The sequence below is a fragment of the Sardina pilchardus genome, chromosome 2, assembly GCF_963854185.1.
Source record: "Sardina pilchardus chromosome 2, fSarPil1.1, whole genome shotgun sequence".
Classification (NCBI taxonomy): domain Eukaryota; kingdom Metazoa; phylum Chordata; class Actinopteri; order Clupeiformes; family Clupeidae; genus Sardina; species Sardina pilchardus.
The window spans coordinates 25,285,387-25,310,402 of record NC_084995.1 but is presented as its reverse complement, the minus strand read 5'-3'; the positions used below and the strand labels follow the sequence as shown (position 1 = coordinate 25,310,402).

General features: G+C 44.2%; 3 protein-coding genes across 4 annotated transcripts; all 3 read left to right on the top strand.

The window, feature by feature from the left end:
• The first annotated feature begins 1,569 nt into the window (after positions 1-1,569).
• LOC134067884 (zona pellucida sperm-binding protein 3-like) lies at positions 1,570-3,899 on the top strand. Its single transcript, XM_062523360.1, has 8 exons — positions 1,570-2,030; positions 2,111-2,229; positions 2,363-2,466; positions 2,655-2,829; positions 3,162-3,273; positions 3,423-3,508; positions 3,594-3,697; positions 3,791-3,899. The coding sequence occupies exons 1-8, from the start codon at positions 1,596-1,598 to the stop codon at positions 3,847-3,849; spliced, it is 1,194 nt and encodes a 397-aa protein (XP_062379344.1). The 5' UTR covers positions 1,570-1,595; the 3' UTR covers positions 3,850-3,899.
• A 2,398-nt stretch (positions 3,900-6,297) lies between these two features.
• LOC134067869 (zona pellucida sperm-binding protein 3-like) lies at positions 6,298-8,660 on the top strand. The gene is made up of 8 exons (XM_062523335.1): positions 6,298-6,776; positions 6,857-6,975; positions 7,108-7,211; positions 7,400-7,574; positions 7,912-8,023; positions 8,172-8,257; positions 8,343-8,458; positions 8,552-8,660. The coding sequence occupies exons 1-8, from the start codon at positions 6,330-6,332 to the stop codon at positions 8,608-8,610; spliced, it is 1,218 nt and encodes a 405-aa protein (XP_062379319.1). The 5' UTR covers positions 6,298-6,329; the 3' UTR covers positions 8,611-8,660.
• Positions 8,661-12,479: 3,819 nt separating this feature from the next.
• Positions 12,480-24,556, top strand: usp38 (ubiquitin specific peptidase 38). Of its 2 annotated transcripts, none has more exons than XM_062523324.1 (12): positions 12,480-12,628; positions 13,585-13,838; positions 14,561-15,056; positions 15,400-15,535; positions 15,912-16,041; positions 16,304-16,405; positions 18,402-18,560; positions 18,758-18,951; positions 19,098-19,191; positions 19,657-19,763; positions 20,019-21,471; positions 23,299-24,556. In XM_062523324.1, the coding sequence occupies exons 2-12, from the start codon at positions 13,650-13,652 to the stop codon at positions 23,467-23,469; spliced, it is 3,231 nt and encodes a 1,076-aa protein (XP_062379308.1). In that variant the 5' UTR covers positions 12,480-12,628; positions 13,585-13,649; the 3' UTR covers positions 23,470-24,556. The 2 variants fall into 2 exon arrangements, with proteins under 2 accessions (XP_062379308.1, XP_062379301.1); XM_062523317.1 differs by having other exon boundaries at positions 23,293-24,556.
• The last annotated feature ends 460 nt before the right edge of the window (positions 24,557-25,016 follow it).

Here is a 25,016-nt window from a genome sequence, read left to right as displayed (position 1 = left end):
AGAGATAATCAAAGGTGGATAGGTTTTGTCACAATGACCTGTCGAGAAACTATCTGATGACCAAGAATTTTTCTGGTACCAATACATAGACAGACAGATGTATTGTCATAACAATAATATACATATAACCTGTCTAGAGCAAATTGAAGCACATTGGTCTAAATTGTAGGACATTATGTAGACAAACTTTGAGCAAAGATGGTGCGGAAACCATTTTCCTGGATATTGTCTGATTTGAGATGGAAGGGCCCTTACACCCTGAGTAAAGCAATAGGGGAGCTAAGCTGAAGACTGTTGACATCTCTACTTATAACATGTATCCTGTATCCTCTGTAGGCCTACTCTATTTGATGCTCATTGAGATCAATGCAAATCAAACCAGCTAATAGGATAACTGAAATAAAACCATGCCAATTTCTAGGTATGGTGAAGGGTATGTGATGATGTGGGTCTATTTTAATTCCAAAGGCCAAGGGAACTTTATCAGGATGCATATCCTGGATCCACGAATTAACTGGTCTTTAAAAGTGAAAGTATGCCTTTCTCTATGGGAATTTAACATAGGGTTATACTTATGGCCCCTGTATTTTAAGGAAGAACATTTGTTGATTTACAATACGTTATTCCTTCACAAAGAAAATTGGTGTATGGTTGGATTTTTCTTCATTTTTTTTTAATTAAGGGAGTAAGATACATTTCCAGAAGATGATTTTTATACCTCTTTTAGCAGTTTTAGCATGTATATGTATACAAATGACCACAACTGTAAGTTAGCCTGGAGACTCCGTCTTCACCTTGGATGAGCGATTACCAAAATAAATGAGTGATCCTGTGAACACATATCGATTCAATAAGACTACATGGACTGGCACAGGTTTCTGACTGAAACTGGACTCACAATGTCAGGATGCCATAACCTAAGAGGTGACCATGACCCCCTGCTCAGCACACATCCTCCACCCAAAAACATAGCACGCAAATACAAACGATCATTCAACAAAGACGGAATAAACACTTAGCAGTTCTTTACAACATAGATTTGATAACCAGCCAATTATTATTATTATTATTATTTTAATAATCATTGCTTGTCTTGGTGTTTAATGGAAATATTTCAAATAGCCTAAGAGAAATCCACTTGGAAGCTTTTCCTTATAATAGGTCAATCATGTTTTGTCTAATGATATATTGGAATGTGATCATTTTGGTTTGTGGTTAGTGATAATATTTTTGAGTGATTGACTGTTTCAGTGAAATAGGCTCAACAGTATTTTTTGGACTGCCTTTCCCAAATGTTTCTGTTCAATCTCTAGATACTCTGTGAGTTTTATGTATAGTTGTATTACAATATGAGATTTATATTTTATTAGTGAGCTCTTTGACGTTTTTCCATTCACATACACATCAGAGAAGTTTAACGAAATGGCAGACGCCTAAGGTCAGCAAATTCCATCACATTTATGGGTTGTGTCATCTTTTCCTTGTGTAATCAGTGTGCAATACTACCCTTGACACCAAAGGGTGGAGTTTATTGATCTTCCTCAGCTATAAAATGAGCTGCTAAACAAATCTCTGTGTATCTCTGTGTTAGCAGCATGGGGCTCAAGCTGATTGCTGTCGGGCTGGTGGTGCTTAATGCACTGGTCAGTCTGTCTGAAGCTCAGTATACCCAGAATACCCAGAATACCCAGAAACCGAGACCTCCTCCTCCTGGTGGCAAGACAAACCAAGAACAGACCAAGCCAACAATTCCCATGAGACCCATGACATGGAAATTCCCAGATGTAACAGTGCCTTCGGAAGAAGGCGTCACGGTGGATCTCAGGACTCCCATCATTCCTGACAGCATCAAGATTGAGTGTGAAGAGAAGCAGGTGCTCGTTGAGGTGGACATGGACTTTTACAAAACTGGCCAGATGATAAATCCATCTGATATAACACTTGGAGGCTGTGGAGTGGCAGCACAAGACCCGAGTGCTAATAAGCTGCTGCTCCAGTCTGACCTGCATAGCTGCGGCAGTGTTCTGACTGTAAGTCCTGTAACACCAGATATTGTATCCTTGCTCTCCTTTGAAAGACAAAAATGCCTGAAGATGTTCTTTTTCCACAGACAACCAGCGATCAATTGATTTACACCTTCACGATTATATATGCGCCACAACCATTTCCAAGCACTAACATTGTTCGGACTACTGGTGCCGTAGTTGGTGTTGAGTGCCACTATCAGAGGTAGGGCAACATAGCAATGTCTATTTTGCATGTCACTTTCTACTACTTATTTTGATATGAGGTCCTTGTGGGAAAAACACCAGGATAATTCCCTAAAGATCAGCTAAACATGTACTTTCCCCCAAAACTTCAGGCACCATAATGTAAGCAGTGATATCTTGATCCCTGCCTGGATGCCGTACTCTGCTATGCTGAGTAATGAAGAGATCTTCCTCTTCTCTCTGAAACTCATGACGGGTAAGAAATACTTCACAATTGCATGTCTTGACATAGTCCACAGGACATTTCCAACAGAAAGAAAATTACAAATATTCTAAAACACATTATGGTTTTGAAAAAATATAAATTCAGCACCCCCAGAGGCTGTAGTGAGGAGCTAAGGAAATCATCTTCAGATTGACTGAATTTGTTTTTGTCCCCAACAGACAACTTTGTATCCATAAGATCTACAACGGAGTTCTATTTGGGTGAAATGATCTACATTGAAGCCTCTGTCATGCAGTTCTACCATGTTCCCCTTCGTGTGTATGTGGAAAGTTGTGTGGCTAGAGCTGATGTTGCAGACATGGCACCCACCTACAATGTCATTGACAACTATGGGTGAGAGAGAACTGTTGTTCTGTCGGTGTACTTGGTTGGTCAACTACGATTTTACACCTTTGTTTAGGGGCAATCAGACAGGAAGCGGCTGTTTTTATACTGACAGTAGGCATTTAGGTGTTTTCTACGCCTGCTGTGCCTCGCATTTTTGGGGAGGCACCCTGAACGCCTCGAATTTAAAACACTTTGACATAGTGCACCTCACATTTTGTAAGTGTCAAATTGCCCCCTTAATGTGTTGTCATGTCACATCTGACAGAGGCCATCTGAAATATGCAGTGATGGCTTTTATCTTCATGCAGGTGATTCATTTAGGAGTTATGTTTCCCCAGGTGTATGAGTGATGCCAAGGTCACAGGCTCCAGCTCACGATTTATGCAGCGCACTGCTGATGACAAACTTCAGTTTGGGATAGAAGCCTTCAGATTTAACAATTATGGCCGGGTGAGTCAGTAAAACTGCAATGCAGTCATGGTGGGCTTGAGGACACATAAGTAATAAAACAATAAAACAATAACTGTACATAAAATATATGTACCCCCCAAACCCCAATCACATTATCATGAACACTGACATGAAGTTTTCATTTACAGATTGTCATTACATGCAGACTTAAAGCCACTGCTGCCACAACCCCCAGGGATTCTCAACACAAGGCCTGTAACTACATTGGAGGAGGGTATGTCTGCTACTAAACACAGAGCCCAGTGCTGCCATAGTCAGTTTAAAACACGCATCACATCTGCTGGGTCTTTTGTTTGCAGATGGGCATCAGCTGGAGGCTCTAACGAAGTGTGCAGCTGCTGCGACTCAAACTGTGCTGACGGCAGTGGCGGTGGTAAGGGTACTCAGAACAAAAACACTCAAGGTAAGGCTGATGGGGACATTTTTTTTAGGCCTAACTATGTTCAATCTCAGTCTGGTCTGCATTTTTGACTTACCCTCTTTCTTTACTAACCAGGTGAACTTTGGGGAGAAACAGAAATTGGACCCATCACTGTTACCAAGAAAATGTATTGAGATGAATTTATGATTTCTGCTAAGTTTTAGCAATAAAGTTGAAATCACAATGTGGCTGATTGATTTGTGTGTCATAGGTATAACTGTCACAGATAGCTGATACCTGACTACTCAACAATCTATTTCTAACCAATTAGTTTCAAGGATTTAGCAGTGCATCTGGGTATAGTCTTTTACATAAAATATGTATTTGTTGGTGTTTTCAGTAGCCTACTAAAGCTGTCAGGATCCGTAATTTTTTTTTCATACACCATCTAACTCAAGGCAGAGCAGCCCCAATTCCAAAAAAGTTGAGACATGGTGTAAAATGCAAATAAAAAAAGAAAATGTGATCATTTGCAAATCTCGTAAAACCATATTTAGCTGCACAAATTATAAATATAAAGCACATAAGCACATTTTGAATATGGCACCAGCAACATGTCTCAAAAAAGTTGGGATGGGGGCAACAAAATGCTGGAAAGCTGAAAAAGTAGGAACATTTCACATTTGATAAAAAGATAATCCCAGAGACAGAGTCTCTCAAAAGGAAAGGTGTGGAGGTATTCATCACTTTGTGTAAACCTGTGTGGGCAAATAATGAAATGATATAATAATAATTCTTCAACATGAAACTGCAAAGAATTGGGGATTTCATCATCTACATTCATATTCATTAAAATATTCAGAGAATCCAGAGAAATCTTTGAGGGCTGTAACAGGGGGAGGGCTGGACTGAAAAACGATGGCTGTAGTCTTTGACTTAAAACCATACTTATTTCTGAAAGAAAATCATTTCGAGCAGTTTGATGCTCCATCCATAAATGTTTGTGTAAACTCTACATACTTACTTAAGCATGTTATTCCGAAAAGGACCATATAGTCCTGACGATATTTCTCCACATCATCTTGTTCTGTCCAGATCTTGCCATGTTGCCCCCCCCCCCCCGTACCATGAAGGGAAAACTGATTCAACTATAAAATAGTTACTTTATAAACAACACACACACACACACACACACACACACACACACACACACACACACACACACACACACACACACACACACACACACACACACACACACACACACACACACACACACACACACACACACACACACACACACACTACTAGACTTGAAGCCCTGGTCCCAGAGTTTAATAATAAGAAAATAAACATGTGAACAAGAAGAAAGTGTGCACATAATACATTTTAACTCGGTGTCACACACACACACACACACACACACACACACACACACACACACACACACACACACACACACACACACACACACACACACACACACACACACACACACACACACACACACACACACACACACACACACACACACACACACAACTAGACTTGAAGCCCTGGCCCCAGAGTTTAATAAAAAAAAATAAAAAAAACATGTGAACAAGAAGAAAGTGCGCATATAATACATTTTAACTCGGTGTCTCCCATTCAAGGAGACATTTTCAATAGCACTCTTCAGTTTGAAACCCAACATCTATGATCTATGATGGTGTTTAGGTGCATTATAGCATGGGCATCTTGCACATCTGGCAAAGCACAATCAATTCTGAATGAGGTATACAGGTTTCGAGCAACATACTGTACATATTTTCCAGGGAAGACCTTGAACATTTCAGGAAAACCATATCAAACTGAATTCTACACATATAGGCCTACAGTATTTCTCCAAAGAGGAAGAGCCTGTGGGCTGGTCTGCAGTCCAGAGTGGTCAAATTAAGGTCGGTACATCATGGAATGAAACACATGACTACGAATACCCCATTCTGTTGAGTGACTGAAATTGGGCAGTAATGGGACAACTTTAGCCTGGCAAGCCAAACTACACAGAAAAATATTTTTGGCCGCTAGGGTGTGTCTAGATTTCTAGGCTAGGACAACATTTCATTCTCAAAACTCTTAACTCTCCTCAGTTCCTAAACATTTACAGAATTTTGTTAAATGATCATTTTTGTCACATTCCCTGTCCCAACTTTTTGAAACATGTTGCTAGCATCAAAATCAAAATGAGCATTCCATGAAATAGTCCAAATTTTAATTTTCAACATTTGATGTTGTATGTTTATGTTTGTGTATCCTACCTTCTGTTCAGATTTGGTCACAAGTCCTCTTCGACATCGCAGGTAAATAGGCTAAACAGTATTTTTTGGACTGCTTTTCCCAAATGTTTCTGTTCAATCTCTAGATACTCTATGAGTTTTATGTATTATTGTATTACAATATGAGATTTATCTTTCATCAGTGAGCTTGTTCCATTCACATACACATCAGAGAAGTTTAACGAAATGGCAGACGCCTAAGGTCAGCAAATGCCATCACATTTATGGGTTGTGTCATCTTGTTCTTGTGTATTCAGTGTGCAATACCACCCTTGACACCAAAGGGTGGAGTTTATTGATCTTCCTCAGCTATAAAATGAGCTGCTAAACAAATCTCTGTGTATCTCTGTGTTAGCAGCATGGGGCTCAAGGTGATTGCTGTCGGGCTGGTGGTGCTTAATGCACTGGTCAGTCTGTCTGAAGCTCAGTATACCCAGAATACCCAGAATACCCAGAATACCCAGAGACCGAGACCTCCTCCTCCTGGTGGCAAGACCGAAAACCAAGAACAGACCAAGCCATCAATACCCCTGAGACCCATGACATGGAAATTCCCAAAGGTAATGGTGCCTTTGGAAGAAGGCGTCACGGTGGATCTCAGGACTCCCACCATTCCCGACAGCATCAAGATTCGGTGTGAGGAGAATCAGGTGCTCGCTGAGGTGGACATGGACTTTTTCAAAACTGGCCAGATGATAAATCCATCTGATATAACACTTGGAGGCTGTGGAGTGGCAGCACAAGACCCGAATGCTAAAAAGCTGCTGCTCCAGTCTGACCTGCATAGCTGCGGCAGTGTTCTGACTGTAAGTCCTGTAACAACAGATATTGTATCCTTGCTCTCCTTTGAAAGACAAAAATGCCTGAAGATGTTCTTTTTTCACAGACAACCAACGATCAATTGATTTACACCTTCACGATTATATATGCGCCACAACCTTATCCAAACACTAACATTGTTCGGACTACTGGTGCCGTAGTTGGTCTTGAGTGCCACTATCAGAGGTAGGGCAGCATAGCAATGTCTATTTCACATGTCACTTTCTACTACTTATTTTGATATGAGGTCTTTGTGGAAAAACACCAGGATAATTCCCTGAAGATCAGCTAAACATGTACTTTCCCCCCAAACTTCAGGCACCATTATGTAAGCAGTGATGTCTTGATCCCTGCCTGGATGCCATACTCTGCTATTCTGACTAATGAGGAGATCTTCCTCTTCTCTCTGAAACTCATGACGGGTAAGAAATACTTCACAATTGCATGTCTTGACATAATCCACAGGACATTTCCAACAGAGAGAAAATTACAAATATTCTAAAACACATTATGGTTTTGAAAAAATATAAATTCAGCACCCCCAGAGGCTGTAGTGAGGAGCTAAGGAAATCATCTTCAGATTGACTGAATTTGTTTTTGTCCCTAACAGACAACTTTGTATCCATAAGATCTACAACGGAGTTCTATTTGGGTGAAATGATCTACATTGAAGCCTCTGTCATGCAGTTCTACCATGTTCCCCTTCGTGTGTATGTGGAAAGTTGTGTGGCTAGAGCTGATGTTGCAGACATGGCACCCACCTACAATGTCATTGACAACTATGGGTGAGAGAGAACTGTTGTTCTGTCGGTGTACTTGGTTGGTCAACTACGTTTTTTACACCTTTGTTTAGGGGCAATCAGACAGGAAGCGGCTGATTTTTATACTGACAGTAGGCATTTAGGTGTTTTCTACGCCTGCTGTGCCTCGCCTTTTTGGGGAGGCACCCTGAACGCCTCGAATTTAAAACACTTTGACATAGTGCACCTCACATTTTGTAAGTGTCAAATTCCCCCTTAATGTGTTGTCATGTCACATCTGACAGAGGCCATCTGAAATATGCAGTGATGGCTTTTATCTTCATGCAGGTGATTCATTTATTTAGGAGTTATGTTTCCCCAGGTGTATGAACGATGCCAAGGTCACAGGCTCCAGCTCACGATTTATGCAGCGCACTGCTGATGACAGACTTCAGTTCGCGATAGAAGCCTTCAGATTTAACAATTATGACCGGGTGAGTCCGTAAAACTGCAATGCGGTCATGGTGGGCTTGAGGACACATAAATAATAAAACAATAAAACAATAACTGTATATAAAATATATGTATGTACCCCCCCAAATCACATTATCATGAACACTGACATTAAGTTTTCATTTACAGATTGTCATTACATGCAGACTTAGAGCCACTGCTGCCACAACCCCCAGGGATTCTCAACACAAGGCCTGTAACTACATTGGAGGAGGGTATGTCTGCTACTAAACACAGAGCCCAGTGCTGCCATAGTCAGTTTAAAACACGCATCACATCTGCTGGGTCTTTTGTTTGCAGATGGGCATCAGCTGGAGGCTCTAACGAAGTGTGCAGCTGCTGTGACTCAAACTGTGCTGGCGGCGGCGGCGGTGGCGTTGGTGGTGGTGGTGGTAAACAAAACAAAAACACTCAAGGTAAGGCTGATGGGGACATTTTTTTTAGGCCTAACTATTTTCAATCTCAGTCTGGTATGCATTTTTGATTTACCCTCTTCCTTTACTAACCAGGTGAACTTTGGGGAGAAACAGCCATTGGACCCATCTCTGTTACCAAGAAAACTTATTGAGATGAATTTATGATTTCTGCTAAGTTTTAGCAATAAAGTTGAAATCACAATGTGGCTGTTTGATTTTTGTGTCATATAACTGTCACAAATAGGCTATAGCTGATACCTGACTATAAGACTCAACAATCTATTTCCAACCAATTAGTTTCAAGGATTTAGCAGTGCATTTGGGTAGTCTTTTACATAAAATATGTATTTGTTGGTGTATTTTAAAACATCTAACTCAAGAAGGACTTGCATGGGGTGAGGCAGAGCAGCCCCAAATCAATTCCAAAAAAGTCGGGACATGGTGTAAAATGCAAATAAAAAAGAAAATGTGATCATTTGCAAATCTCGTAAAACCATAGTAAAAAAAAACAGGTCTGTTTTGGTGTGCTGCAAGGTGTAAATCCACATATTCTACATAATGAAAAAGTAGAGAGATCCAAGGCACTCAAAAAATGATGCATAGGCCTATAATATATTTTCGACTACTTAAACATGCTTACACGTTTCAGCCAAGCTGCCCTTCATCAGAGCAGTTCTAAAATGGCTGTGTGTTTGCCACTCTTTCTGAGCAGATCAATCAATTAGGGTAGCCTCACCAATGCGAAACACTTAAGCATGTTTATGTAGTCGAAAATAAAAACTTTTTATATGCATCATTTTTTGAGTGCCTCGGATCTCTCTACTTTTTCATTCTTGTAAAACCATATTTAGCTGCACAAATTGTAAATATTTAAGCACATAAGCACATTTTGAATAAGGTGCCAGCAACATGTCTCAAAAAAGTTGGGACAGAGGCAACAAAAGGCTGGAAAGCTGAAAAAGTAAGAACATTTCGCAACTCACAGAGAGGCAGAGTCTCTCAGAAGGGAAGGTGTGGAGGTATTCATCACTTTGTGTAAACCTACTGTATGTGGGCAAATAGTGAAACGATATAATAATGCTTCAACATGAAACTGCAAAGAATTGGGAATTTCATCATCTCATATTCATTAAAAAGTATTCAGAGAATCCAGAAATCTTTGAGGGCTGTAACAGGGGGAGGGACAAGGGACTGGACTGAAAAAACAATACGGGATGGCTGTAGTCTTTGACTTAAAACCAGACCTGTTTCTGAAAGAAAATCATTTTGAGCAGTTTGATGCTCCATCCATAGATGTTTATGTACCGTAAACTCTACATACTTACTTACTTAAGCATGTTATTCCGAAAAGGACCATATAGTCCTGATGATATTTCTCCACATCGTCCTGTTCTGTCCAGATCTTGCCATGTTACAGGAAAACCTTCATGAATGAAAAACATGACTACGAATACCCCATTCTGTTGAGCGACTGAAATTGGGCAGTAACATTTCATTCTCAAAACAGCAACTCTCCTCAGCTCCTAAACATTTACAGAATTGTGTTAAATGACCATTTTGTCACATTCCCTGTCCCAACAAACATGTTGCTAAATGAGCATTCCATGAAATAGTCCCAATTTTAATTTTCAACATTTGATGTTGTATATGTTTATGTTTGTGTATCCGACCTTCTGTTCAGATTTGGTCACAAGTCCTCTTCGACATCGCAGGTTTCTTCTCGGGCTAGGAAACGGGGAACATATACTGTAATCTTGTGAGCCATATCCTTGAACTGACCCCACCTCAATAGGTGCCTCTCATGCAGCGTTTATACGTCCTCCCTCGCTCCTCTGGCCTCGATCCTCACTGATCTACATAAAGAATGATGGGGTGGCAACAAGGGATCTCCCTTCTTCTATCTTTCTTTATGTAGATCAGTGATGATCGAGGCCCGAGGAGCGAGGGAGGACGTGTAAACGCTACATGAGAGGCACCCAATGTGTCTGCATGTCCCTTCCATTGCTTGTAAAATAGGTGTGCAGGTTAGGGGTCATATACCTTTCATTTGGCGCACTGAAAAAAATTCGGCTGTTAAGGGTTTTAGAAATGGGGAGCATGGGGGCAATAGCCAGAACTGTGACCTGATACCCTATATAAAAGTACACACTTGAACATGTACACAATAACTACCTTGAATCTATATACTGCTAAGCATCAAACTGATTGGTGTTCAGTTTTCTCTGCAAGCATTTTCGTGTAGGCCTATGTGTGTGGTATTACCAATTATCTGATCTGCTTGAATGGAAATGTTTTCCCAATGACAACAAGAGGTTTCACCTATGAACAGAGAGTCTAATGTAAGAAATTGTGTGTAGTGCTTCGCAAGAAGTGTGTTGCTGAATTGCAAACAATGAGCAAAGCAGACTGTGTTTAAGCCATGGTAGCCCGTATCGCTTTGGCCTTTTGGTTTTATGTTGTAGCCACCCTGTGGCCTCATTATGTCATGACATATAAAGCATGTTTTTTAAATATAACTATTTAAAAAAGACAGAGGTTTCCTGGATTAATTAACGTAGGCCTAGGCCTATTAGGCTGGCTCATTTTTTTTAAGTCATGTTTTCTGCATCTTATTTTAGAACATCTCATGTTTTAAATTGAGAGCTAAATGGCAGGGTCTAGCCCTCTTTGAAATGTGTTGGAATTTCAAATGACATTTTCCAAAATGAGTTTATTCATCTATTAGATATCGAAAGTGTAAATCTTTGAATTAATGGCCAGCGAAAGGTAACAGCAGAGAGGGTTAAAGCGGAGGATCTTTGGTAACAGCGTGACACCGGTTAAAAAAAAAAATACGGAAGTAACATTGACGTCACCATTGAAACGCACAAGGAAAAACTGTAACGAGACAAAACCCTTTTAAACACGTCGAATACTGTACAAGTTATTTTGTTTATAGGCGTAGTTTTACATCAGAATAATTTTGCTTGACACACAAAATAATCTAAGTACATTATTAAACCACCGTTGTTAAGAAGTATATGCATTTTGTGAGGAATAAAATACTCTTGTACCTTCAGTTCATCCGGGTATTCTGAAGATCTGCTTACTAAGCTACACCCGGAGAACTTTGTTTCTAGAATTGAAGCTTAGGGGAAAGTCCCCGGACCCAAGGCAGAAAGTGCGCTGCTTCACTGCAGAACATGACTTCATTGTGTATCACAAGCTAAGACGCTTGTCAAAGTTGAGCTTGACACGATTGAGTTGTGATTGTCAGTACAAGAGTAATGCAGGTGTCAATTGTGACACTAACTAAATGGGGCTCATTCTCAGAATACACTTTTGCCATTTAGCCAAGCTCTCAAAACTGTCCGTCACCTGGCAAACTAAAGCCTACCCGTGGTCGGTATTTTACCAAAATGCAGCAGTGTCTATGAGTAGGCCTATGAAGCATAAAGTAGCCTAGCTTGTCTTTCAAAACCAAATGTGCAGTAGCAATCTGCTGAAAAATTTCACATTTATATTCACAGAGCTTTTTGTTGTAATGAAGCAAGTGATATAGGCTATAGGTGAAGTTTATTGTCGTGTAGGCCAAGGCCTACTAAAAAATAAGCATTTATAAGTTTTGAAATTCCTGGCTTTCCTTTTTTCGATTTCTCGTTACAGCCTAGGGGGCATCGCTATAGCCTACGTATTTTCCAGATGCGCTCAAACAGTACAAACTATAGTTCTTACTGTGCATGTTTAGAAAATAAATAAGCCTACAGATAAACTCAGACCTACCCAACTCATGGGCTCAACTACAAAACAAACACAGAGGGCAGCCAATATGCCTTCTTGGTAAAATCCACGTCAGGTAATCATATATACTTATCACGAATGTAGTTATTTTAAATTAGGTAATATTAGGTTAGTTTCAGTATTCATACTTTTACTAGCATTTAGTTTGGTCTATTGTTGAACCCAGAATGCGACGTTTCATGACGGCATTAAAGAATGGTCCTAATCTGAGGTCCTGAGTGACAAGCAATGGACCCCGTAAGTGACGTCAGGTTCTCCGAGCCCATGGTTAAACTCAGATGATTCTCCTGACAAAAATCAAAATAACAAGTTAAATATCAATCCATCGTTCAAGACGGTACAATGGTCGTTTAACACAACATTTAAACGTCTTGAAAATTGCAGATGTTGGTAAGTATGAGTCGTGTATTGACACAAATGAGGGGAAGCTACATTTTTTGCTAAGTCAGTGGCATCTATGGCCTGCTTTGTTTCGCCTATGAGCTGTGATAGTCTCGTCTTGTCAGTAAATTCTATCTTAATTTAAAGAATTTGAGTTTTGATTTGATTGTTTTTCTGACATTGTCAACGTGTTAAGAAACCAAACGATTTTGTTTGTTATTACTTTGACTGTTGTGTTTTCAGCGGAAAGTCAACGTTATCGATGGAGTACTCAAATCTTCGATGTAATTAAGCAGGATAGCATAGCTAGCTAGCTTGCTAACGTATAACCAGAGAGGGTTAAGATCAACATTGAGAATGTCACCGGAGAATACCGCGTGATTGATTTAATGGCAGTACAGCATAATTCATATTTGTGACGGGAAATCAGAGCTGAGTCTGGTGGAAGTAGCTTCCCTTTACTTAAATAGAGTGATTGTTGGGCTACCAGAGTAGCTACTTGGCTAACGTTATTGAACAGATTCAGACACCGATGATGGATACACGGCGGCCGTGTAACTTACTCTTATCGGATATGATTTCTTCTCCAGTCTGCCTATGCCTTGCTTAGTGAAGCATATATGCAGGGCGATATGTCCATATCAAGCGGAATGTCTGGATTCACATTACCTAGTGTTGTATTAGGGAATGGTGGACGTCACCAATGTTATTGTTTACTGTTGTCAGCTGCAAACCACTTGATCAGTTTTCAAGTAATATTGGCTCATTATTGTTCAGTGCATTGCCAAGTCATGTTTCTATTTGTCCACACACACACACACACACACACACACACACACACACACACACACACACACATAGCATTGATGGGTGTTTGGCTCTTAGGGAATCTTATTTATCTTGACTGTATATTGGCTGACTACATTGACTACACTTCACTTTTTCTGCCCTGCAATCATATCTAGGTGAGGTTTCTCTCATGTGCCTCCACACTGGCGCTGTTCTGTAGAGGCCCGTCATCACCATCACCATGGACAAGATCCTGGAGGCACTCGTGACCTCCTCACACCCGCTGCCTGTCAAGCGCGCCATAGTGCGCAAGGTGGTGGAAGCGGCAGAGAAAGAGGTGACCGAGGAGCAGTGTCATGCACTCTATGCCCTCACCACACGCCTCATCCTGCTCGGCGAGGACGCTTTCCAGAGACAGACGGGACAGCAGGTGTGCATTCACTCTCTCTCGTTTTTTTAAAGTATGTTTTTGGGCTTTTTATGTCTTTATTGATAGAACAGTGGAGAGAGACAGGAAGCGAATGGGAGAGAGAGCAGGGATGGGATCCGGAAAGGACCACGGGGCGGGAATCGAACCCGCGTCGCCGGTGTACGGTGCAGGTGCCCCAGCCAGTTGTGCCACACCTGGGGCAGCTCACCCGTTCTTAAAGCAAAATACTGTTCCTCTTGCCACCTATGTATGACATCTTTCAAGTTCTCAAGTCATGGTAAATTGCCTTAAAGGGCCGTTCACATCAAGAATGATAACAATAACTATAAACCAATATCACTTCTGTTAATATGAATGACGACGTTCACACATAAACGACATGAAGAACGATATCGTTGGGGATCACTTTCAGAGCGATTTTGCGAACGATAAAAAGCTAACAGCCGATCAGAACTCGTCACATTTATTAACATGAGGAGAGAGTTTTTTTTTATCGTTGGTCAGTGTGAACACTTTTATCGCTATAGTTAAAGTTATCGTTATAGTTATCGTTCTTGGTGTGAACGGCCCTTTATTCTGGTGAAAAAGGAAAGCTGTCGTGGTTAGCCCTTGTGGATTTTGGGATCACCTCGCTGGCAGTGAAGCATCAGCTCATGTGACGAGATGTGAGAGTTGAGATGAGATCTGTTTTTTTTTTGTTTTTTTTTCTGTCTGGCTGACAGGTTCAGGAAGCATATGCACGCTACCACCGCGATGAGTTTGCCCGCTTTGTCAGCAAGGACTTTGTGCTGGGCCTGCTGCAGCAAGGCTACGGGCCCCTGGACCGGCGCCACCCGGCGCTCATCGACTTCCTCCACGGCTGCCTCCGCCTGCTCATCAGCTGCCCCGCCGTGCTGGAGGTGGCGGCGGCGCTGCAGACGGAGGTCCTGCGCGTGGTCTGCGAGCGGCCCAAGCCCGCGTTGTGTGCCCGCCTGGCAGCGCTGCTCGCCAACTTCCCGCAGTGTGTGCCCCGTGACAAGGGCCAGGGGGCGCTGTTCTGCCAGCAGCTGGTGCGCACCATGAGCCACTTCCAGTGCACCACCAGCCAGGAGAAGGACCTGAGGGAGTTTGTGGCGCAGGTGAACCGCGTCAGCGAGCTGCTGCAGGGCATCTGGAAGGCTGAGCCGGCGGCCCTGCTGCCCTCTCTGCAGGAGGTGTTTGCCATCATCTCCTCCACAGGTGAGAGCATACATACATACATACATACATACGTACATACATACATCTATACACATTCTACAGGCCACTACAACTGTTTAAGTGAGCACTTAAATCCACCACAGTCTGGTTCCCTAGAAAGGTCAACATGCATTGAGGCATACCTTGAATTTCCCCTTGGGGATCAACAAAGTATCTCTATCTATCGATCTATCTACCTTGCATGCTGCAGGCACACACACGCATGCTCACAGTCACAACCATGCACACCACCATGCACACACATAGACACACATACTCTCTACAGCTACTACAGCGGTGCAAACCGCTGTCCTCCTTCTGAACTGTGTCTGTTCCGCTGCAGACCCTGCATTCGAGCCGTCCATCTCTCTGGCCAGCCTGGTGCAGCACATCCCCCTGCAGATGATCACCGTGCTCATCAAGAGCCTCACCACTGACCACAACGTCAAAGACGCCAGCATGACCAAGGCCCTCTGCAGGTGTGTGTGTGTGTGTGTGTGTGTGTGTGTGTGTGTGTGTGTCGAAATGAGTAAATGCCTGTTTTGCATTCTGTTTGCCTTCATGATAACACTGTTGCAGATTCTGCGTTATGGCCTATGGTAGTTTGTCAGGTGAAGAGAAAAAGAATATTTTTTGCCCGAACAAGAGGTTGTTTTTTTTACACAGTGGCGCTGTGCCAGTGGCTTTTCTTTGTGAGCATTTTGTATTCTCAACTGACTGCAGGTCACTGGGTTCGTAGGTCAGTTGTCGCTGTGGTTGTGCTCGTGTGGTGATTGCTTTGGCCTGTAAGGGCACTGTTTATTGTGATGCTAATGGTCTTCAACCCATATGACCTTGGCTCTTTCTGTCCCTTAGGATGATCGACTGGCTGTCCTGGCCCCTCGCTAACCATGTTGACACCTGGGTCATCGCTCTACTGAAGGGTCTGGCCTCTGTGCAGAAGTTCACCATCCTCATAGACGTCACCTTGCTCAAAATTGAACTGGTGTGTGTGTGTGTGTGTGTGTGTTTGCGTTTGAGAGAGTCTGTACTTATTGCTTAAGACATGATGGTTGTACTGATGAATGAATGAATGTTTTTAAAGTGAATATGTCTAGGTGAATGGTTCTGCAAGTGCTCATATGTCCATTAAGGTTTTTGTTGTTATTGTTGTTGTTGTTGTTGTTGTTCATTGTTGTTTTCTCCTCTTACTAATAGGCCATGTTTGTTTAATGTGTGTGTGTGTGTGTGTGTGTGTGTGTGTGTAGGTCTTCAATCGTCTGTGGTACCCCATTGTGCGACAGGGGGCTCTGGTGGTTCTGTCCCACATGCTTTTGAGTTTCCAGCACTCCCCAGAGGCTTTCCACATGGTGAGCAATCAGTTTCTCGCTCTCTCTCTCTTTCTTTCTTTCTTCTCTCTCTCTTTCTTTCTTTCTTTCTTTCTTTCTCTCTGTCCCTCTGTCCCCATCTACCTCCCCCCCAAAAATAACAACACAATGGCTCTTTCACAAATTACATATAGATGAGGACTTCTAGTCTATGGCATAATTTGGACCTTGTTAGGGTTAGCCTTGTAATAATGACACACAGGGTCCTACTAGAATCTCTTTTTACAATCCTACCATTTTAACATTATTTGAGAGGGACAGGATTCAAGACTAGGCTACTAAAGACAGGCCCATCTTCTGTCTGACTCGCGTCACGTTACGCCATGTATTGACCACATGTCATTTCTTGACTAAATTAAAAACATACTGAATATGGACGTTGTCATAGTTCACATTGTCATTGAGAAAAAATGCTATAAAAGTTGCTATAAGAACATTTATATTCGTTAGCACCCTACCAGTCGATACCTTTTACCTGCATCGAATCACGATGGAGTGCGCATCTAACGTAGCACTCGGCAGAAAGACCTCTGTAGTTTGTGCAATGTTGACAGATGTAAGCCTATGGTGCTGTAAATGGAAGCTCTTGACAGCGCATGCCACTAACGTCTAGAAAAACAATATGTTTCTAGAAGAATACTAGACAGATACCTCCGATTAGCTTTGCTGTTTATTGTTAAACCGAGAGGATGTGAGCACCACAGTGAGAGCTCTTATAGCCTGCCACGCATATGGACAATAGTGTGCATCTGCTCTAATTCTGAAGCAGTGGCCACCACTACAAAATGAAGAGGAAATGCTGTGGAAGATGAGGAGAGAAAATGGACGGGCCATGATAACTTATGACTAGTTCTACTGAAACTGGACGGGCCATGATAACTTATGACTAGTTCTACTGAAACTGGACGGGCCATGATAACTTATGACTAGTTCTACTGAAACTGGACGGGCCATGATAACTTATGGCTAGTTCTACTGAAACTGGACGGGCCATGATAACTTATGGCTAGTTCTACTGAAACTGGACGGGCCATGATAACTTATGGCTAGTTCTACTGAAACTGGACGGGCCATGATAACTTATGGCTAGTTCTACTGAAACTGGACGGGCCATGATAACTTATGGCTAGTTCTACTGAAACTGGACGGGCCATGATAACTTATGACTAGTTCTACTGAAACTGGACGGGCCATGATAACTTATGACTAGTTCTACTGAAACTGGACGGGCCATGATAACTTATGACTAGTTCTACTGAAACTGGACGGGCCATGATAACTTATGACTAGTTCTACTGAAACTGGACGGGCCATGATAACTTATGACTAGTTCTACTGAAACTGGACGGACCATAATCAATTATGACTAGTTCTACTGAAACTGGACGGGCCATGATAACTTATGGCTAGTTCTACTGAACCACTTACTTAAAGCAACACCAAAGACTATTATTTTTACTTTAAAATAATGTTCCCAAAATCATTTCAGTGGTTCATCAACTCGTAACAGCGGCCCTCTATCAGCTATAACCGCACTTTGTAAGTGTACTAGATCGGGTAGCGGTTCTGTGGTACGATGGAATGAGACATAAGAAACTACAAATTTGATTTGCTGCTGTGCAAGTCAAATTCGTTATTCGTTATTCCTTGATTCTGATACCGTGGCGGCGTTCATTTTGCCGTGGTGGGCCACCATCCCAAAATCAGCGCAGAGGAAACCCTGATCTCTGTTTCTCTCCGTGTGTTTTATGGTCACATACACCCATGACACAGAAGTGCAGTGCAATGCTTCACCTGCACATAGTTCAACTATCTTAGTGCAGAAACTGTGTCTTTACTGCATTCTCTAAAATACTGTTTGATCTAAAAGATTGTTCGTTGTTGTCTATTGTGGAATATAGAAAACTGATGAATGAACATCCAGCATTTTTTAAGGAGGTAGTTGATTGGTCCCCTGTGTTCTTGGTCTATGTCCTAGGTGGTGCCCCATGTTGTCCAGTTGGTTCAGAGCCTGCGTGGTGATGGCCTGCCAACCAGTAAGGCCTTCCTTGTGCAGTTTACGGAGCTCATCCACTGCATGATGTATCAGTATTCTGGCTTTCCAGATCTCTATGACAGCATCCTGGAAGCCATTAAGGTAAGGAAGCTAAAGATCATGAAATAAATCTACTGTACTTTGAAGCATGTAAGAAATTTGTTGACCAAAAAAGTGCACGTTCACTTAAAAATACAATTTAAAGCCAGCTTTTGCCAGTGCATTGAAATGGCCAGATCCATGGAGCGCATCGTTTTGATAAGACTACCATGGACACACTGTTGCTTGTTTCTGTTTAGGACCTACCTAAGCCTAGTGAGGAGAAGATCAAGCTGATCCTGAACCAAAGTGCCTGGACGTCCCAGTCCAACCTGTTCGCCCCGGGCCTGATGCAGCTGGCTGGGAAGTCCGAGACCGGGAAGACGGGCCTGGTGAACCTGGGCAACACTTGCTACATGAACAGCGTCATCCAGACCCTCTTCATGGCCACCGAGTGAGTACCGTTGGGTCAAAGGTCAAGGGCCTCTCTTCTGCTAAAGAAGGCCAGTGCTCATGAAGACTGTCTGGCACTGCACTCATCTCTCCCTCTCTCTCCCTGTCCCTCTCCCTGTCTCTCTCCCCCCCTCTCTCTCTCTCCAGTTTCAGGCGGCATGTGTTATCACTGCAACTGAATGGCAGCAATACTCTGATGAAGAAACTGCAGCTCCTGTTTGCGTTTCTGGCTCACACACAGGTGACCCACCCCTCAGACATAGTGTTCCTCCAAAAGTATTCCTTTTGGCTTCTTTACTAAGTGGCACAGGATCTTTCCTCTGAAAAATTGCTTGGTTGGCAGAGAGAGTTTCCATATAAATGTCTGTTGTATATCGCCAACATTGTATATTGCTGATCCATGGATATATTGCACATGAATCTATGATTGCGCATTGTAGCGTATGCTGAAGTGAATACCCATTTTTATTAACCTTCAAATTTCAGTATATATTGTTCTCATATTGTTGTATTGTTCTTGTATTGTTTCATGGCAGAGTGTATCCAAATGTTGTTTGAAATTGACACTATCATGTTTCTACTGAACCTTCACAAGTATAAACCTTTCACTATAGAGTTCCAGAGTGATCTTTGGAAGCATTCTCCATAGATATTGTTGAAGAAATTGTTGAAAAGTTTTTCACCTTCCCTTTGTTCTCTCCCACAGAGAGCAGCGTACGCACCCAGGAATTTCTTTGAGGCCTCCCGCCCTCCCTGGTTCACTGTGGGCTCTCAGCAGGACTGCTCGGAGTACCTGCGCTTCCTTTTAGACCGGTGAGCACACACACACTCCACCACTCCAGCACACCAGACCACAAGAGTTTCTAAACAGGAAGTTTAACAATTAGTACACAATTGGTACTAATTAGTATTACAACAGGAAGTCTAAACATTATGTGTCAGATTGTCAGTAAATAGCAGACTTGTGAAGCAGGCCACTCTAAGATCAGCAGTATTAGTAGCCCAAATGCAATGTATATTCATTTTATTGATGATGGTGGTTGTATCTGGTTTTGTCTTTGTATACAGGTTACATGAGGAAGAGAAAACACTTCGAGCCCTGACGGAGGCTAAACCAAAGCCCAGTGAGGCCCCTCCGTCTGACCAGCCGGTTGACTCCACCCAAGGCACTGGTGCTGCCCCAGCCCCCCACGCTGCCCCTGGAGGCGCTCTGACGGGCGAGGAGCCGACCCTGGTGGAGCGCATGTTTGGCGGGCGCTTGTCCACGGGCATCCGCTGCCTTCGCTGCCACAGCGTGTCCGAGAAGGAGGAGCCGTTTACGGACCTCTCGCTGGCCTTCTGCCCCCCCCAGGACCAGGACCAGGCTCAGGACCAGGCCCAGGCCCAGCACAGCCCGCCACGCGGCGGGGTCAACGGGGGCAGCGAGAGCACGCCACTGGAGATCGGCCCGGTCACACGGGACGGGGTCGGACCGGGCGCCGGCCGCCACAGCCCCCCGCCTCCGGTGCGGTCCGGCCCGCCGCTGGCGCTGCCCGACCTGGTGGACTACCTGCTGGCGCCGGAGATCCTGGAGGAGGAGAACCGCTACTTCTGCGAGCGCTGCGGGTCGCTGCAGCGGGCCGAGCGGGGGGTGCGCGTGGTGGCGGCGCCCGAGTACCTCATCCTCACGCTGCTGCGCTTCTCGTACGACGCCGCGCGCCAGCTGCGCCGCAAGATCCTGGAGGACGTGCGCGTGCCGCTCTGCATGCGTCTGCCCGTCCACCCCGCTCACCCGTGCCCGCACGAGACCGCGCCCGCCGCCGCCACAGCCGCGCCCGCGTCCTGCGTGCTGACCGCCACGCGCTCGCCCGACAGCGGCGAGAACCAGGCCAAGAAGCTCAAGCCGTCGCAGAGGGAGGAGGACGAGCGGGGGGAGGGGGAGGAGCCCCGGGGGGGCAGGAAGACCACGCGCGGCAGCGGCAGCGGCAGCGTCAACGGAGGAGGGCCCGCCACGGACGCGCCGGGACGAGACGACGAGGGCAAACGCGAGGTGCAGACTTTTTCGTACGTTCTGACCTCCGTCGTGATGCACTCGGGGATCTCCTCGGAGAGCGGGCACTACTACACGTACGGGAGGAACATGAGTGCCGTCGACTACGAGGACAGCGCCACAGCCGCCACAGCCGCCACAGCCAATCACCTCACGCCTTCCAGCGGAGAACAGGAAGGACTCGGCTGCACCAGCCAATCAGAAGTGGCCTCGGGCAGCGGCCAGGCGGAGGGGTCACACGACCCGTCGGACGGGGACTGGATCCTGTTCAATGACAGTAGGGTGACCTTCACAACCTTCAACTCGGTGCAGAACGTCACCAGCCGCTTCCCCAAGGACACGGCCTACGTGCTCATCTACCGGAGGCAGGGCTCCGGCGAGGTGCCCCGGGGCGGCGGGGGGCTCGCTAACGGCCTGAGGCCTGGCGTGGACCCCCCGCTCCAGAAGGAGCTGATGGACGCCATCACCAAAGACAACAAACTCTACCTGCAGGTGAGCGCTCGCTACTCGGGACCCAGCCAGAGCCGCTGAAATGACCCGACTCAACAATCTCCTCTTCCCCAGTCAATTTCAATTTCAATTTAATTTCACTTAAAGAGCGCCAAAACATTAAACATGTCCCATGGCGCTTTACAGAGTGAGAAACATTCAGAGAGAGCCCATGAATGACAGGGGCGAGGAAAAACTCCCTAGAATTGGGGATACGTATAGGAAGAAACCTAGGCCAGATCCACGACTCAAGGGCCCAACGCATCTGTCTAGGGTCAGTTACAGTACAGAAAAGTAATTTTTAGTGTCAGAAAGTTCAGATAGTCCAGTGTAGGGAACAAGTTGTCCATAGGGATTAGGAATTGTCTTGGGGAAAGAATTGGGTCGCTAGGAGGGGCCAGGAATCCGGGCAAGGGGACCGTGACCGGCGACGGTGAGATGAGGGCCAGGCACAGGTGAGGTATGGGGGGAGATAGAGAGATGTAGAGTGGGCTCAGTGCAGTGAGATGAGGGCCAGGCACAGGTGAGGTATGGGGGGAAATAGAGAGATGTAGAGTGGGCTCAGTGCAGTGAGATGAGGGCCAGGCACAGGTGAGGTATGGGGGGAAATAGAGAGATGTAGAGTGGGCTCAGTGCAGTGAGATGAGGGCCAGGCACAGGTGAGGTATGGGGGGAGATAGAGAGATGTAGAGTGGGCTCAGTGCAGTGAGATGAGGGCCAGGCACAGGTGAGGTATGGGGGGAAATAGAGAGATGTAGAGTGGGCTCAGTGCAGTGAGATGAGGGCCAGGCACAGGTGAGGTATGGGGGGAGATAGAGAGATGTAGAGTGGGCTCAGTGCAGTGAGATGAGGGCCAGGCACAGGTGAGGTATGGGGGGAAATAGAGAGATGTAGAGTGGGTTCAGTGCAGTGAGATGAGGGCCAGGCACAGGTGAGGTATGGGGGGAAATGGAGAGATGTAGAGTGGGTTCAGTGCAGTTGCACCAATATTTGTCCAGTTGTGTGAGTGTCATCTTAAGCAACTGAGCAATAGGCCAAATTATTGAATTTCTGCCCGTTTTGCAAGTCATTCAGCAACTCCCTTTTTTTTTTAAAGAAAAAAAAGCTGGTTATCTTTGAGCAAGTTAGATAGTATAATATGGGCCAATGCTGATAATAAGTCTGCCTTGCCAGGTTGGATCATGTCAGTGTAGTGCATCTACCCCAAGGTGATGCTAGGGGCCAGTGTTTCTGTGTTCAGGCAGTTGGAAAGTGCATTGGGGAAGGAAGGATGTGTGTGTGTGGCATCTCGTCCAATACAAGATGCTGAATTTGTAAAATTGTGCTCTTTGTTTGCCATGGAAGAATGCTAAGAATATCCTTTTAAGAGTTTATTTGGATCTCGTTCGGTTCCTCACTCATTGACACCAGTCAACAGTCATGTTTTTGCCACAGTTTGCCACAGTTTAAACTATTTCTTATGCAGTCGTAACTCTGCTGCTGTCCACATTGAGTCTTAAGTTCTCACGTCCTCATCCATGCTATCTGCATCTCAGTGGTCAAGAGAAAATAGGCGCATTCGACTTCATGTAGCCGCCTTAAGGCGACTGCAGACGAGACTATTTCTGACATTCTGATACGTTGTCAATGTCAACCATGACGTGTGTCCAATTCCGGTTTGAAAGACGTATCAGAATGTCAGAAATAGTCTCGTCTGCAGTCGCCTTAAGACGGCTACGTGAAGTCGAATGTGCCTATTATCACCGTGCCAACGCCCTTTGCGGCTGGCCTCCGTAGGGCGTCTGCTGGTGAGGTGTTGTTGATTGTGCTGCTGGTTGTCCGCAGGAGCAGGAGCTGACCGCGCGCACACGGGCACTGCAGGCCGCCTCGGCCTCCTGCTCGTTCAGGCCCAACGGCTCCGACGACAACGAACCCCCCGGGAGCTGCGGCCCATCCGGAGGAGGAGGAGGCGGCGGAGGAGGAGGAGGAGGCTTCAACACTGTCAGCAGGCTGGTGTTCTGAGAACCATGAGAACCATTCACACACTGTACACACACACACACACACACACACACACACACACACCAGATGAACTGGGACACACTGGACTCAAAAGCTTTTCCACCCATCACCCACTGGACCCAGTGTTTTTGTTTTGCTTTCTTGCTGAACAGTAAGTTAAGTGACCCCTGACCTCAACCTTGGATGCCATGATGGACTCCTCAGCCTCTTGCCCTCTGAACCTTCGATTGTTTTGTTTTTTTGTTTTTTTTGAGTGCATGCGTTTTTCTTCCTTTCTTTGCTTTTTCAGGACAAGTTCAGATTAATTAAATGCAAAGTTATGACTTTATTTCCCTGATGCACACACGCATCATAGGGAATTACATTTTGCAATGCAATAAATCCGTGCATTATAATACAATGCAACTCAGCTCTCTGAAACATCATGAAACCTGGTTCATCCTCAGAATAAATAAGGCATTTTAAGCTGGTTTAAATGATTGTTCTTTAGAAATGGCAAGCAAAGTATATACAAGTGTGTTTTTCAAGCCCCTGTTGGTTAAAGAGATGACTGGGGGTGTTACATTTACACTAATTTTTTACTTGCTGCAAATATAGTTGATAATTCAAGATGTGTTTTTGAACTGGTGATTTAGTTTGGATTGCAACACTAGCAAAGTAAAGACATTTTTACTGCATATGACAAACTACATGCCAACACTGTGACATCAAATTGACATAGAATTGGCGAATAGGCCTGTATTTGAGGTAAAACTTGATGCAAATATGATTTTTAAATGATCTGAATCCCTTTGAATAAACACAAATTGCATGCTAAATGTTCCTCTAAAGGTTCATTCAAATGGTTTGGGGTGTCTGTGTATATCTACTTAGTACTCCTAATTATTTCAGGGAGGTTTTTTTTAATAATCTTTTTCTGTGCCTTTTCATGCCCTTATTCACGTGAGTTAACTGGACAGGTATATGATGACTTAAAGATCAACTACAAGATGATTTTAATGGATACATGAAATAAACTGGCTTTTGCTGTACAGTGTTAATATTAATAAACTTTTTTTGAATAGAAGTAAAGATACGTGCAAGTACACTCATGGCCAGTTTCCACTTCTTACACACACTCACATTTACACTCTCACACTCCCTCATTCACTGTGAGTTTATATGCCCTCATTACTGTTTGTTGGTGTGGGACACAGATCTAAGATTAAAGAGTGCATAAAGGGAGAACAAAGGCAAGATACAGTGCTGTACTCTCAGCATCAGCATCAGCATCACCAAGGCTTTTAGAAACCAGAGCCATGCAAAGGTAGTCTAGACATCAAACACTGTTTACTGATGTCAACAGGTGACGGCATTATGGGGATAGAGTTTTTTAAATTAGCATTGGCGCTGACCTCAAAAGGGGTTCCAAAACTCTTGCGTTGCGCATTTGGAAATTTGTAAAATAAAATGTATGCCCCTATCCTAACGTTGGCTCTTGTGCCAATTAATAAATACTGTGCTGACCAGCGACAAAAATGGTACTTAGAAAATATGACCGTAAATAA

Excerpts from the sequence above, each read along its gene's own strand:
- LOC134067869 (XM_062523335.1), top strand. The coding sequence starts at position 6,330 with ATGGGGCTCAAGGTGATTGCTGTCGGGCTGGTGGTGCTTAATGCACTG. Across the intron at positions 6,976-7,107 it reads CTTGAGTGCCACTATCAGAG|GCACCATTATGTAAGCAGTG; the intron begins GTAGGGCAGCAT and ends CCCAAACTTCAG. Across the intron at positions 8,258-8,342 it reads TGTAACTACATTGGAGGAGG|ATGGGCATCAGCTGGAGGCT; the intron begins GTATGTCTGCTA and ends TTTTGTTTGCAG.
- usp38 (XM_062523317.1), top strand. The coding sequence starts at position 13,650 with ATGGACAAGATCCTGGAGGCACTCGTGACCTCCTCACACCCGCTGCCT. Across the intron at positions 13,839-14,560 it reads AGAGACAGACGGGACAGCAG|GTTCAGGAAGCATATGCACG; the intron begins GTGTGCATTCAC and ends TCTGGCTGACAG. Across the intron at positions 16,406-18,401 it reads CCCCAGAGGCTTTCCACATG|GTGGTGCCCCATGTTGTCCA; the intron begins GTGAGCAATCAG and ends TCTATGTCCTAG.
- LOC134067884 (XM_062523360.1), top strand. The coding sequence starts at position 1,596 with ATGGGGCTCAAGCTGATTGCTGTCGGGCTGGTGGTGCTTAATGCACTG. Across the intron at positions 2,467-2,654 it reads CTCTCTGAAACTCATGACGG|ACAACTTTGTATCCATAAGA; the intron begins GTAAGAAATACT and ends TGTCCCCAACAG. Across the intron at positions 2,830-3,161 it reads AATGTCATTGACAACTATGG|GTGTATGAGTGATGCCAAGG; the intron begins GTGAGAGAGAAC and ends ATGTTTCCCCAG.